The sequence below is a fragment of the Pezoporus flaviventris genome, unplaced genomic scaffold (assembly GCF_033815535.1).
Source record: "Pezoporus flaviventris isolate CSIRO_AGI_PZ_B2104156 unplaced genomic scaffold, CSIRO_AGI_Pfla_v1 ptg000006l, whole genome shotgun sequence".
NCBI lineage: Eukaryota > Metazoa > Chordata > Aves > Psittaciformes > Psittacidae > Pezoporus > Pezoporus flaviventris.
In genome coordinates, this window is record NW_026892554.1 from 7,154,859 (window position 1) to 7,170,336 (window position 15,478).

Here is a 15,478-nt window from a genome sequence, read left to right on the forward strand (position 1 = left end):
AGGGATGAGGCAGTGGTGAGAACACCCTGTGGAGGGTGAGAAGCTGGCTGGTGCCCTGTGAGTTTGCCAAAGCCAAGCAAACAGCTGTGGTTGAAACCCAGGGTGAGTGAACAGAGATGTAATTTGCTTTCAGGTCACATAAGTTATTGTGTGTAATGGCAAGGGTAACAATAAGATACCTGTGAACTGTGATAGGGAAGATGTAAAGCTATTAAACAAAGAAGGGAAGAACATATTTGGGTACATTAGAATAACTTCCTTTCCTCAGAAAAAGCTCCTGAGAAACTGAAATAGGTGATAAAATTAAATTACTTGGGAGTAGAGAGATACTTGGAGTAAATAATATGTATTGTCTGTAGTGTCTTGGGCAAATGCAAACCTGTCATGTTCTGTTTTTCTGATTCATTTTTCTAACATGATATCCTTTAACTTGCTTCTTATCCTGTAGAAGGTCAGTAGTAATATTGTTTGTGTAGAATGATGGCTGGATTTTGGGGATAAGGAGTAATCTTAGTAGCTGATGTAAATGCAAAAGTATAGATTCCTTTTTCTTTGAAGGTATATCATGGTGTATCTTTTATCAGCAAACAGAAAAGTGCTTCAGTTACTTGTCAAGACTTCAAAAGATGTGGCGAGAAGACGATGCTTTATATTAGCTCCCTTTAAACATTAGCATCTGAGACAGAACTGTTTTGATCCTGATTGTGCTGCTTAAAAGTCATATCCACATACTACCAAATTGCCATGTTAGACTACAACTCTTAATTTTGCTTCCTGAGAGAACTGGTCAATTGCAGTGAGCCTTTGTTAAAATCCAAATGTGAAGTGGGCTTAAAAGGGAGTTTTTCCAACCATGGTTCCATAAGGTACAATAAACACTCTTACAACGTTTTGGTACCCTGTTTGAGATGTCCAGATTCAGAATGGGGCAGAGAGGCTCAGATAGGTCATGAAGGAGATTGGCAGGGCTTGTGAATCCTTTGGCTTTGTTTCTTCTTTTCTCTCTGAGCCCTCAGTAGGACTGGAATATTTGTGTCTTGGCTGTCTCAGAGGACCTTTTGCAGCAGGCCTGTGTTTTGATGAGCAGGCTTGGCAGGTAGCTCAGGCATTTTAAACCAAGCAGTGCCAAAACGCTTCTTTGTAAAGTAAGGCGAGCGTGTGAGGGAGCAGGGATAGCTGGAATCAGCTAAGAAAACTTAGGCTGTGGTTTAATTTCTGTCTCACTAAAGGCAAACTGTGGGATCTGGAAAGGAACGAAGTATGAACCAGACCCTGTGTTTTTTGTATGAGAAGCATAGTGGTATTTCATCCCTTTTAAAAAGGGTTTGAAGTACTTGCAGAGCATTACCAGTACTGCAGACATGAGCAACAGCAGAAATTCCATTTTTAATTGTTTTGCATTCCTTCATCTTAGGATCCTGGACCTCTTAATACACACATTAAATGAAAACATACAGCTTTTCTGTTGGAATGGAGAAATTAATGCAAGTGAAATTCTGGTTCAAATGATTCCAAGCTCAATGCAAATAACTTTCACCAAGTTACATGGAAATTCCAGGGGCAGACTGAGCAGGGGAAAGCTTCTTAATTAAAATCACCTTGGTAGGACAAGTGTTGGTTAGTTTTTGACTGTGAAAAATGCCACTGCAGAATCAGGAGCATCATCTTTTCTGGAAGTTTTCTCTCCGTTTTGCAAGGAGCATTTTTGACAGTTTGATTTTTATGTACTTTAAAAATGCCTCTTGAACAATCCAGTGGAAGGGGGAGGGAAATGGCACCAAGTTACTTGGGCAGTGTAATAATTGGTCTTCTCCAGCAGTGGAGTGAACCACAGATCTTTACAAGCAGTTTTTTGGGTGGCTATGTGGGAATTGGTGGGCAGATAGCGGTTGAGGATTGCTTATTGTCATAAACAGAAGACAGGAAGTGAGGGTTGCTAGGAGGAAACATGAACTGAGATGGCTGTGATGGGGAAGCAAATTTCACCTGGGATATTCTTAGTACCGACATAGCTGACAGCTCAGATGAGTGCTTTGCTCTCCCGATCATTTTGGAGTTGGCTTTGCTTAATGTGAGCATAAATAAGTAAATATCATTGACAGATCTACAAAGAGAGAAAACAGAAGATCATTGTGTAAAAGTGACTGTTGGAGAAGTGATGTACGGTGCTAAAGCAGCTTATGCAGTACCTAAAATTTTATGGAAAATATTGTTAACTTGTCGTTTCTGTTCTGTTTCAGTGTTCAGAGGTCATGAAACTTAATCCACAGCAAGCTCCATTATATGTGAGTACAAAATCTTAAGCGTTTTTTCCTTTCCTCCTAGCCACACAAAATGCTTCCCACCACCCTTTCTGGGGATGCTGCTCTTTTTCTCTTTGCTCCCAAAGACATTATTTGTATTAATTCAGTTGCAAATGCTCAGTGGTAACACTCAGGTAAGTCCCAGAGATCCTCTGTCTTTCCAATAGACAGTTATAAAGTTCTGAGACATGTATTGCTGTCACCGTGCAGGCAAACCCATTTTGATTTGTTTTCTCCCCAGTGCATGGCTGTGCTCTTGTGAGTTGATGGTGTTGAGAGGTGGTAAGAAGAAATTGCTTGTGTGGAAAACAGGGCATCCTGGTGCGCAGCGCTTGCCCACTGTGATAATATTTTCCTGGTTGGAGTTTTCAACGTGGCAGGGAGGAACTGGAAGCGGCGACAGGCTCAGCTGTGCTGTGGCTGCTGCAGCAGGGTCTGGTTTACGTCAGCCTCCTGGAAGCTCGTAACCTCGATGGCTGCATTAATAAAGAACAAGCTTCCTCTCGCTCTTGAATAGCAGCTTTGTTGCAGAACATGGGGACTGTCAAATTAGGCCTAGATTTGTGGGGGTGTGTTGCATGTGTGTTAAATCTGTGCCAAAGCTGCCAGCCAGGTTTGTAACCGTTTGCTTTCCATATTGCCATGCTCAGAACAGGCTTAGCTGAGGAAGCCGTCCTGTGCTTATGGTCCTACCCACAGACCTTGTGTGTAATGAGGGTAGAGCTGGATGCAGGGGTGGAAAATTTGGAGGGAAAATTGCTTGCAATTGTGGCTTCTAAGGGGAAGGAAGGAGGAAATGATCAGGACTGGTGGTATCTTGGAAAGCGTGTGTTGTAAATAATGGATCATATTGACCTTCAGTGCTATGGAAGCTTTTAAACCTTGCCTACTTTTAATTACCAGGTGGAAGTTTGCACTGGAACTTATTCTCTACTTACAGTACTATGTTCTGTGCTTGGAGCAACATTAAAACACTGTGTAGTGTGACCTGCTTTTGGGAGAATGGCTCTTCACCACCATATCCTATATTTTGCAACTAAATGTTGCTTGAATTTTTTCAGTCGCAAGCCTACTGAATGCATCTTGACATTGAAGAAACTTAAGTTTTATTTCCTTTTAATGTGTCCTGTGTACAAATATATGATAAAAATGCCATGGTAGAAGCACATGAGTGGTAGAAGGCAGGACAAAATTATCCTTATATCTTTTGAACAGCATATGACTTAACTAATCTGGAGTCTTTGTTTTCCTAGTCTTATCTTCTGGATTAGTTTATTTTCCCACTGTTTTGTGTGGGTTTGTATTTAATGTGTAATACCGGAGTGGTACACTTAAAAGTCCTCATCCCCACGTGATAGTGAGGAGGACTGGGCTGAGGTCAATGCCCAGTGTGAAATAATGATTATATGGCACTCGGTGTAGTGTTTTGTCGCAATGCAAATAAGTTGGTGATGGCATTATTAATACATTGGTGACTCCCCTTTCTCTCTTCCTCCTCCTCCCCTGGCCAGGTGTATCTGCAAATCAGCTCCCTTTCAAAACAAACAGAGTTTGGTAGCTTAAGGAAGGCAGGGGGCAAAATAGAAACTCAAAGACCTTCAAAAGTCAGGATGTAGTCTTCCTGTTTGCTCTCAGTATAAATGCTTTGTGCATTTTAAGATCAGTTTTTCTTTCCATGTGTTATTAATTGACATCTCAGCTCATCCGAGAGTTGTTGGGTGTGAGCAGCAGGTCCTGGTATTTTATTGTTCAAAAGGCAGACACAACAGCCTTGCAGCCTGGCCATTGATAGGTGCTTAACAAACCTCATCAGGTTCCTTCTTCAAAGCGATGTCAACTCTGTTTTCCTGGTGTAGGCTCCTTGAGCTTGTTGTCAGATACCTAAGAGCCATATGCTGTGAAATTCTCCATGAGGAATTTCATCTCTGTAAACAACTGGAACTAGGAGGCAATACAAACATGTCAGGGGATCCCTGAATTAGTCTACTCTCCCTAAATTTCACTGATTTGTTCTTGACACCTTTGCATTGCATCCTTTGTGCTCTTTGTCTTTGAAGCCAATAGGTTAAAGATTACTTAATTTTGTTTATTATTTTTGTTAAAGCTTGCAAGAGCTTCATTCTCAAAGCTCCATTAGCAGTTATCGGCAGCATTGCTGAGCTCCTTTTGGGAAGAGAAAGTAAAAAAAAGATGTCTCCAGTTCAATTCCTGGAAGGCAATTAGAGAGCTAGAGCATGTTTTATCCTATCTGGTAATTACTAGGTTGCCCAGATGAATACCTTACAATTATGAAAAGTCTTTTGGGAACCTGAGATGTCTGCTGTGCTTGAGATCAAGGTTTTGCGGGTAATGGAAAAGATGGTACGTCCACATAGGCACTAGTAGAAGGGATGGAGATTCTTGGATTATTTGAGCCAATGTATGTAAATAGAGGGAAGCCCACCTGCTGCATCCTTGGTACCTTCTTTTGGCTGCTTGGACTTTACTTCTTCTATAAATATCAGCTGTCCTGCTTCTGCAGAGCTTGTGAGCCCTTTGTAAGTGTAAAGATAAAGAGATAAGGTGGAAAACATGTAATAAGTATGGTGGTTTTGTGTTTGTATGTGTCTTGTCCCATTTAAGTCTGATTGTTCCCTGGTTAATGAGGTTGCACAAACTGGAGTTGAGCGTTATGGTGCTGCAGGTTTGGGCTGGGACAAAAGAGCTCAGCCTTTCCTCTGCAAACCACTGGCCCCTGGCTTGTTCAGTTGGTCCCCCCAGGAGCATCATAGCTCTCACCCGGAGCTGTTCGTTACCTCCCCTTAACGCTGTTTAAGGAGCAGTCCTGGCCCCTGAGCTTGGTGCAGCTCACAACAGCACAGTCATGGGGCAGAGGAGCTCATGCCAGGAGAGATAGGGAAGCAAAGTGTTCCTCAATATAGCACAGGGAAGGTTCACCGCGGTGTTGATACCGTTAATGCTGGTGTTTAAACAGGCTGTAGGTCAAGCAGCTATCCCGTTGTCAACACATAATTGCCTTCATAAAAGGCAGTGTTACTTTGCAGAGTCTGTGGCTTAATATTGTGATATGAATTTGAAATAAAGCTGTTCCTCTTCCTCCTTCCTCAGGTATCTCCATGGGGTACTGACAGGAGCGGCTATCTTGCTGCTAGCAGTGATGTTCTGAAGAAGTGGGATAGTAGAGGGGGGAAGTCATGGATAAGGTCTCCTGTGGTTCACATAATTGTGATGATGAGGGTTCGAGTTCTCCATATTGTAGCAGTGGTCTTAAACTTTGTGGTACAAGCTTGACTAATGCAGGGATGGTCTCTAGATCTGTGCTCATTATAGCACTGGGAGGGTTTTAACAGAGAATGAGCTTTATCTCCCAGCTTTTCACTAGCACAGGTCATGGTTACAAAAAGCAACTGTCACTTGGCTGGACTGAGTGTATCTGATTTCTGTTGCTGCTGTTGTCATGAGTCGTTTTCTTCCAAGTGTGTAATTACATGGGTCATGCTTTACATAGTCTTTGGGGCAGCTGCAGATATTCTGTGGAAAAGGGGCTCTGTAATACAAAGTCCTTCAGATACATTGATTTCTTCACGTGCATTTTGCTGTAGAATGTGCAAAAAAGTCTGTGTAGCTGGACAATCCTTTGGTTGCCTGTCTCAGACTGCAGTTGGGAACATCTCTGTTGATGAACAACATCTCTGTTGTGAGATCAAACACAACAAAATTGGATCAAATCCGAAACCAGCTTTACCCACATCCCTCTTGTATTTCAGTGCTGTCCCATTGATAAGGGAACTCTTACCAAGCACAGCATAGTGGATGGACAGCGTTTCAGACCCTATTTCTGCTCTGCCTGGGGCTTTGCTTGAGAAGCCAGGTCTCAAACTCAAGGAACAAACTCTTCAACTCCCTGTCAGGAATGGGAGTGAGAGAGTTGCAAGTGTCTTTGGTTGATGGGAGGTGAGAATTCAGGAGCTTCAGTTCTGGTTTTGTTAAGTACTTGAAATGACCTCAGTGATAATCACTTTTTCAAAGAAAAGAGACCAGAAAGAGTCATATTTTCAACTTGTAAGGTACTTCCTAGATATTGTCAGTATATTATAGGAATATCCAGATCATTAAGGAGCATGTGGATAGGAAAAAAAGGGTTAGCAGTGCTCAGAACGAAGGAGGTTTATTATTAAGTCACCTTTTCATTGTTGTGATTCGTGTTTGTAAGTGAAATCATTTAAATTAGTCTCTTAGCTTAAACTCGATTGCTGCTAACAGCCAGGCAAGAGAAGGAAAATGGGAAAGAGCTTTGTAAAGGTGAAGTGTTGATCTTTTATAAATGCAACCATTAATTGAGAGTCCAGCAGAGTATTCAGCAGGAGATTTAATTACAACAGGATCAAGGAATCACAAGCTGTGTCCCTGTTTTCAACCAAACTTTAATAAATAGAGAGTGCATGTGAGTAAATGATCAAGGTCAAGTTTTCTAACTGCATACAATGTCCTGAAAAATCTTACTTCAAAAGTCACCTGCATGGATTGTGATTTCAGCTTCTGGTAGTTACAGGATCTTTGCAATGCTATTGGTCGTTCTTCTGACCCAGTTGCATCTCCTGCCACTCTGAGATCAGTGCTGGTTTTCTTTTATAGAAGAATAATCTGAAAGCAGTATTGGGTATGAATGTGCTGGAAAAGGACTGAGGTTATATGCAGGGAAGGAGCTGGGAAGCATTAAGTGTCATCTTTGCTTGATTACTACCAAGGCTACAACCTTGGATCTGCCTTTAAGAGGGGAATGTTTTTTCCATGGCGATAATGATCAGTGGGTGTGAAGTGGAAACGATTAGCAGCTGGAGAACCATGATGCAGTACTGCAAACTTTCTTCCTTTTTCCTTTTTGATTAAAAGGAACAAACTTGTTTTAAATCACAGCACTCCTCCTCTGCATGGTTTGTCTAAGGTGTGCCCACGTTATTTGGAGTGACAAACCCAAATGTGTCATAACTGGTGATTGCATGGGAGGGCAAACACTTAATTGATAAAACTCTTCCATTGACTTTGGTCTTTAATCAGGTCTGGGGATGGAGTCTCTTGTATAAACTGCCACTTAGGAGCTGTGTAACCTGCAGAGTTTTTCAAGGAGAGTTTTTACAGAGATGAGAGCTTCCACTTCCAAGCCAAAATGTCATGCAGCTTAATGAAGTATGAACTTCAAAAGCCTCAGAAAGAATGCATTGACCCTCTCTTAATATAACCTGGGTTTTGGGTACAGTAGGTCCTCTCTTCTGTTAATGAATGAACCACTCCTGTAGGTTTCCCAGTGTGTCCTGTTTTAATCTGAAATGAGACAAAAAGGATAATGATTATAGTATTTTTCACCCATTTGCATATTTCATGCAGCATGATGCCCTGTGAAGTGCGTGAAAACAATACCTATTGTGATAGTCTCTGATGTTCATGTTTTAAGAAAAAAGCCTCTTTTGAATAAATATGAAAGGGTTAAAGAAAGGAAGTTGATAATACAGAAGACTTGAGGCTTATGGCAGCAGTGTCTGTCCCAAGTGCTGCGGTTCCTCATGTCTGTGAGTGCAGCAAGGTGTTGTGCAGGTAAGGTGGCAGCCGACTTGTTACCTTGGCTGGAACCATCTCAGGTGTGACTTACGCACTGTTGTGTGCTAGGTAATGAACGATCAGCATTCTCTTCCCAGGGGACAAAAGGACAAAACGAAATGCCTTAGAATCCTACAGTGAGATGTCATGAGGTTGGCAGCTGTGGTTTAGTTACTTTTCTACTAATGCTGACTTTATTTGCTTAGTGGCATGTATGGTGACAAAGTCCACTGGGATGCCTGAATACCTGAGATCAGTCCAACAGAAAAAGTAGAACATACTTCACATGCTTTTGATGTGGGAGTTTCTCACGAAAATTACTCTACATAAGCCCTGTCTTTCTCTGGAGGTCCTTAGGCAAGGGGAGAACCAGCCTTGATGTTCAGTTCAGCTCTGTGGTGAGAGCATCTGATAAACCTCTTGTCTTTTATTTGTTGGGTGCTTGATTTCTTCTTAATAACAAACCAGCTTGCTGCCCCACCTTCAAAACATCTTTGAATTATGAATGAGTGGAAGGCCTCTAAGCACCTTCTACAAATAATTTACAAATATTTGCTTGTGTTGCTTGTGGAAGAACAAGTTTTAAGTCAATTGGATGCCTGAATAAATGATTTTTTGAGGAGCACATTGCAGCTTGTCTGGTTCTGCTTTTATTCTGCAGGCAGAATGGTTTCCTCACTAAACTGTGCTTGACCTCATCTGTGAAGTTTGTCACTTACGTCCTTGATCCAGATTCTTTTCATCCTCCACTTCCCAAATTCTGGTCTACATCGTACAAGAAGCCATGCCCTTCTGTTGCAGTGGGTATCTGGCAGCTGTCCCCCAAGCTCTGCACCATACTCTGGCAAGCTACCTGCTGCTTCTCACTTCCCAGGTACCTAAATGAAGACTTTGGGTTGCACAGTTTGGTTATTGCGAGGCTGTTCTCTTGGCTTGCTCCTCTTAAGTGAGGTGTTCACAAGCTCATGAGGTTTATGCAATGTTAGTACAGGACTCCATGTGAAATGGTCACCTCTGTGCATTTGCTGAAGGCAGCTTTGGCTGGAGAAGTTGAAAGGGGCTGCCTGACCGTCAGCATCACCTTTCTCCAGGATATGCCACTGATGGAACTGGAGCTCAGAGGCCCTTTCTTCCGTATTATCTGAAACTACAAATGTTGGTGACTTGGGTTCAAAGCCCTCCTCCCATAATTACCTATTTCTTCTTTGATCCTGTGATCTTTCCTTCTGTGATCCTGTTTTGTGGGTATGAATGTGCTGGTAAACAACAAATGGTCTAGCTTAAAGTCTGGAGCACTTATCTGAAATGGTGCCCTTGATTTACCAATGCTTTGCAGCATTATGTGTGAGCTTTAAAGTGTCCAGAAGAAAGATGCTGGTGCTGGTACAGGGTAGGGGTGGAGGTGAGAAAGCAGCAGAGACCATAATCTCTTTTGGGGAAATATTAGATTACTTCAGCCTGTTTTCTGAAACTGCAAAAAGAATCCTTATATTGTCACACTTAGAGACAAACATTATTACATGCTTGGGCTCTGAGTTTAGGGTTCTGTATTTCTTATAATGATGTGTTAATATCTGGAAAGATGCTCATAGACTGTGTCCCGTCCCCAGCAGTGGCTGACAGTGTTACCTCCCTTCCTTTCAGGAGGAAAGAGCAACAAAAATCAGGGCTTGATGTTTAAAAGGATGAAAATGCTCTTCAGCTGCTCTTCTTTTGTGGAATGTATTTATATTCATAAATATTCTTGTTACATTTAGAATGGCAAAACAAATTTCCCATCTCATTCATCAAGTTACGTGTCCCTGCTTTATTTCCTGTCTCAAAGTGCTGACAGTCATTTTGTTAGAATAGAGGCAGTTCTGACAGCAAAGCTCAAGTGAGAGTAAGTGGTTTGGAAGACATTGATTTGATTTCATTTTCAAATAACCCCTCAAATCTCCTGCACTGCCTCCTGTCTGCTTCTGAAGGTTGTGCCGCACGTGGTGTCTCTGCAAATGCTCGTCCTCTGCCTTGCTCGGTAGAGCAATTCCATCTTGTGTTTAAGTGGAATCAAATAAACCGTGATTAATTGTTCTGTGCTAAGATTGATGCTGCGCACTGCCATCAAGTGGCTGTTCTGTTGCAGGACACACACTCAGTGCCGCTCTCTGCAGGGCTGCCTGTGTTTGTATAGTTGTTTCAACCTGTTTCGTTAAGCATTGCAGGCGTTTCATCTGTCTAGTGTTTGTGGATGTTGGGGGGTATTTCTTCAGTAAGGTACTGGTTATAATGGTTTCCATTCTTTAATGGCAGAAAATGTCACTTTCAAAAGCGCCTCAGTCATTACAGCAGCTCTGAGTACTATAGTTGTGAAATCTTTGAAGACTGGCAGGAAAATGAACCTGAATGCTCTGAAACACACTCGGAGCTCTCTCTCTTCAAAGGTTTTGCTCTAGAGGAGGCTGAAGTACCAGGAAGACACCATCCTTCTGCAATCCTGTCTTTGGATGTTACTGCTCAAACCCGATTTTTCTTTTTCCCTTTAAAGGCTCCTCAAGGCTGTTTGTGAAAATACCCCTATGACAGGTGACTGTTTCAAATAATGTGTCATCATATGTACCTTATCTTCCAGGAACTGTGACTCTCTCTGCCTCTCTGGTGCCAGGAGAATAGCTGCGTTTCTGTTAGTCACTGAATACATTCAGGCTGCCCGCTATTTCTCCCAAGCACAACAATTCTGTTGTTATTGCTACATGAGTAATTAGCAGGAAATGCTATCAATCACTGAAACAGCTGGTAATAAAATTGCCCAGTTCAGTTCTCTAAATGTAGTAAAGAACAGACGGGGCTTTAGGATGTGGCCATCAATTTGGATGTGTTTTATGGGAATTGATTGTAGCAGTTTCTGAGAAAAACCCTTAACAGTAAGATCAGTATTTATGGAAACGGGATGGTACTGGAGGCAATATTCTGCCATAGAGAAATTCCTCCATCTTGTCTTCATGTGGTGGCACTACACAGAGATTTGCATAGTTTAAAGGGCAGTCCTCGGTGTGTTACTGCTTGTGTACCTCCATTCCTTCTCTGTACCAGAGCCATGCGGAGCTTGAACTGGAAGAAATTAGGGGTTACTGTCAATACTTATGTATTCAGGCAATGGTGACTGAGAACAGCAGGCACAGAATGTTTTAAATGACTGGTCTAACACTAAACTGCCCAAATAAATGAAAGAAAAGAATTATTTTCACTCTACAGCCAATTTCAGACTAACAGTAAAATTATAGCAGTTTCTCCTTAGATATATAACACAAATAGTGAATGGCACTTTTCCCATCTTTCTATTTTTCTCAACTTTGATTTTTCCTGTTAATTTTATTGTTAGTTCTAGCACTTCTTCCTGAGTGCTAAAAAGGATTGGACATGACCTTGGCTGAGTAGTTTTGTGAAGGCTGTCTGCATAGCACAGTGCGGCAGTGACCTGATGCAGGAAGCATGCTCTGAATAAGTGTTGGTAACATAAGCGCTGCAGAGCATGTGGAGCCCCATGCTAAGGCAGTGATACAGCTATTAACAGCCCGATCTAATAACCTCTCTGGCTCTGTGTAGCAAAGTGGTATGTCATGAAGATGTACCTGTAAAGATCACTCGTGTCTCTTTGCCATTAACAAGATCCTGTTATTTGATGTATTTTTCTGTTGTAGAGATTTCCTACAAGGTGCCTGAATTAATACGGATGTAATACTTGCAACAGCATCTTGACACTCTGTAAAGGTTCATCTGCGAGCTGTGATTGATTTGGAGACTGATAGGGACGTGCTCTGTTAAAGGATGTGAGCTGCTAGCAAAGGATTTCCTCAAGTGTACCCATTTCTGCAGGAGTTTGTGTTGCTTGCATTGGTTTAGGCTGGGAAGTCCACCCCTTGCTCTCCTCAGACCCTTTATCTCTCTGCAAATAAAGACCTGCTGTAGGATTAGACACTGCAGTGGCCTTGGACATGGTGGCTGTGAGATTATGTTGATAACTTGGCTATAATGATGCTGGCTCTGCAGACAGGCAAGTCAAGGGCATCCATGCTGTGTTTTGAGCACAGTTCACGCTCAGGATGGATCTTGTGGGAGACAGCTTGGGCCTGGAGGCATCAGTTCAGGGCTGTTTGTCATAGATGTCCGTCTTTTCCCACATTTCCTTCTATCCAAAGAGTCCTAACTAAATGCTCTTTTGACTCTGTATTCCTGCTTGCCCCTTACTTTATCCATCAGCGTGTTAAGCTAATCTTATTCTTGGACCAAATTCTATCTCACCTTTGGGGGAAGAAAATGGTGAAGAAAGTTATTTTGCATGTATCTCAGTGTTTCAGTCATGGCTCTGTGGTTACCGTTGGAAGAGGAGATCATTTGGCTTAGTGCAGCGTTAATGAAATATGCAAGCTATCACCTTGAGTTGCTGTGTGAGCTGACAAAAAAGCATGTACCATCACTGTGCTCTTTTGGTGGCCTCTGGCGAAACATTACTTTCTACAATTGTATTTTCCTAAGGGTAAGAGGCTGCTTTGCAAAATCTGTCTTTCTCATCACAGAGGGGCTTAGTGCCCATGCTGTTAACCTGAAACTTTTTGCTGGCAGAAATAATAGCATTGCTTTTAATTTAAAAAGGAAATAAAGTTAAGGTTGGAGATTGATCTTTTTATTTTCTAGACCACTGGAGTCGTTCTTGTTGTCGCCGTTTGTATTGTGGCCGGTTATGTTAATTTAAGATAAAAAAATCTCTGCTTTATGCTCCTTTAAGATCAAGGAGTTTGAAGTCGTTGACTATGAAAATGGACCCATATCTGCCCCAAACTTGGCAGCTTGCCGTCCTGTTTATTTCTGGAGTCTCTCCCTGGAGCTTTTATCTGCAGGAGGCTGCAGCACTCCACCCTGAATGACATCCATCTTTCCCCACGCTCCTGACCCCGGTCACTGCCTTTATCAAGGGGGATATCTCCAGGCAAGCAGAGATATCTATAGCTGCTCATGTTCAGGCAGATTTCACAGTCCTACCTTTGTTTCTGGGACTGGAGCTCTGCAGAACAGACTGTGTTTGATGTGATTTCTTTCTTCCCTGAATGCTGCTCTGAGTCAATACGTACCTGTGAAACTGAGGATGTCTGTAATGACTGCTTTTATCTCCCTGTACCATTTACCTCCTCCCACAGTCCGTTCCTTTTATATACATGTGCTGGGAGCTCCAGGGTAAATGGCCACATCTGCAAAAGGGCATGGATGGTTCAAGCTGTGGCGTTGCAGCATCTAGGAGCAAAGTACCAGGAGGCAATTTAGAAACCCTATTAATGTTCCCATGGGAGAAAATGTGATCCAGATTAAGTGAGGTACACGGAAACACTCACACCATGCTAAGGTAGGGAGGGAAGGGGACTTAGCTGGATGTTTTGAAGGTAGGACCCATCCTCAGACTCTAACTCTCAGGGTTTTGCTGCTCCATTGCTTCTGTTCACCTGGGAATAGCAGTCTGGAAGAGCTTGCTGGATGTAGGTTATCTTCTTGCCATGGGAAGAGTGCATCACTTGGGTTTATGAGCCAGCAATGATAGCCCTTGGTGCCTGTATCCCAGCTGACCAGCCGGAGTGCTTAGACCTGGAAAATGGGGACCCAAGCCTTTCTCAATCAAAAGGGTTATTCCAGGAGATGAGAACACTGCCGTGTTTGCTCTAAAAATAGTCGCCCAAGCCCCCATCTTCATTTGCAGTTAGGAGCCCCTGTGGCTGCGCCTGGTTTTGCTCTGCACAAAAACGTCCATATGCTGCGGGTGTCATTTCCAGATGTGCCTCTCCAGGGGGTTAAACACATGTTTGCACCAACCCAAAGTAACCGTAGATGGGAGGGATCTTCCAAGATGCTCAGCTGAGACAGGGACACTGGCAGCAAAAGCTTAGCTGTTGATCTTGTGTAGTGGCAGAGGTAAATGGTAATGGATCATTGAGCATCTAAACAATTATATTTTACCTTTTCCATGCAGGATGACTTCTGCATTTTCTAAAGCTGCCTTGCAGTTGCCTTTTTCATCCTCCAGCTGATCTCAGAGTATTCTGCAGTTCTCAATTTGAGGTATAATTGTCTCAACTTCCCCTTTGAGTTTTTTTTCTAACTTAATTATTGTCAGTCCTGCCTGCTGTCCAAGGAGAACGTCACATGATTGAAAAGGCAGCTTTTCCTTTAAAAGCCATTGGGATGAAAAGTACTTGGTGTGTTTGGACTGCTTCATTGATGGGGAAACTCGAAGTGCAGGGATGTGAAAGGACTTGCCTCCTGCTGTAATCACAGCCTGATCTGTGTACTCTGTATTGAGCACTAGCTCGACAGCAAGTCAGATTCCATCTAAAACTGAATAAATAGAGATATCAATGAGCCTGGATTCCTTGAAGGTGGAGGAAGAAACCACAACTGTGATTTTGTGCATTCCTGGGTACAGTGCCACTCTCTTGGGAGCTATTTGGAGCTTTCTAAAGAGGCTGGGAGGGAGAAAGTGTTTCAAAAGCCTGTTTCTCCTTTTGTGTCCCAGCATAATGCAATAAGCAATGACCCAACAAGCATCTGATTCATGTTATGAATAGCGGAAACAAAACAAAACTTGTTACAGCGGCAAGTTAAATTTACTCATCTAATCCAGCACCTAATCCAGCTGTTTTAATGAAGCATCATAACGCTGATGTCTACAGCAGCTCTTAGAAGAAAATACATTGGGAGGCAGGTTTCTTTCCTTGCATCTGAGTCTCTAACGCGTGGACTTCCCATTCAGTAGGATTGCACTTGCTATGTTCTTCCCGCATGAAAAAACAGGCAGAGATGGGAACGGTCATCAGCAGCAATTCTGCTTTTCTGTTTAGAACAAATCGTGGTGGTTAGTATGTCCTCATTAAAAGCAGAAGGCTCAAGTAGTGCTGTCTAATACATGCTTCATTTTCATAAGTATTTTTAGACTGTGTGTGTGTGGGGAGTCCAGAGTTGGGTTGTTAGTAGGTTAGGTAATGTACTTCAAAATTCCCACTATGACCCATGGGGGAAAACCTAGCTTACAAATCACATGCTTCAGCTATAAAAATACAGCGTGGCTTTTTTTGGGTGGTTTTGGCAGGGTTTTTGTTTTTTTTTTTTTAGTGTTTTGGGTTTTTTTTTAGAAACTGTAAAATTTGATAGCCAGCATGCTAAGAATACTTTTTCCCCCTTCGTAGTCCATTGTAGGGAAATGCACGTATCAGTTCTACCTGCTGCTGGTAGAGCTGATATGATGCCCGGTTCCCCAGTCCCAGATTTCCAGAGCCTGAAGTGGAAAAGAAAGATGTCTTTACATGTTTAAAACAATTACTTCTTTCTGGAAGGTGGATGGTATTTTTGACTTAATAATATAAGTGATCTTAATTCTTTGGAGCTTAAGGATTTTCGCTTCATCGTCACTTCCAAATAATGCTGAGGCCGTTTATTAAGGGAAAGAAAAGCCTTTGAAGGTAAATAGTTCGTTGTAACAGGCACAGAAACCAAGTCTGAGAAAGAAGAAATGATTACTCAGTTGCTTGAGCTTTGCCTTCACATAATCCGCATGCCTT

At 42.4% G+C, this 15,478-nt stretch overlaps 1 protein-coding gene across 5 annotated transcripts in view; it reads left to right on the plus strand.

Moving 5' to 3' along the window:
• Positions 1-15,478, plus strand: part of AKAP13 (A-kinase anchoring protein 13) — a 468,794-nt gene that overhangs the window by 59,034 nt on the left and 394,282 nt on the right. For all 5 annotated transcript variants that reach the window (XM_061446743.1, XM_061446746.1, XM_061446747.1 and 2 more), the window contains one exon: positions 2,241-2,285. In XM_061446743.1, coding sequence (XP_061302727.1) covers positions 2,241-2,285 — 45 coding nt within the window. The remainder of the gene's footprint in view (positions 1-2,240; positions 2,286-15,478) is intronic.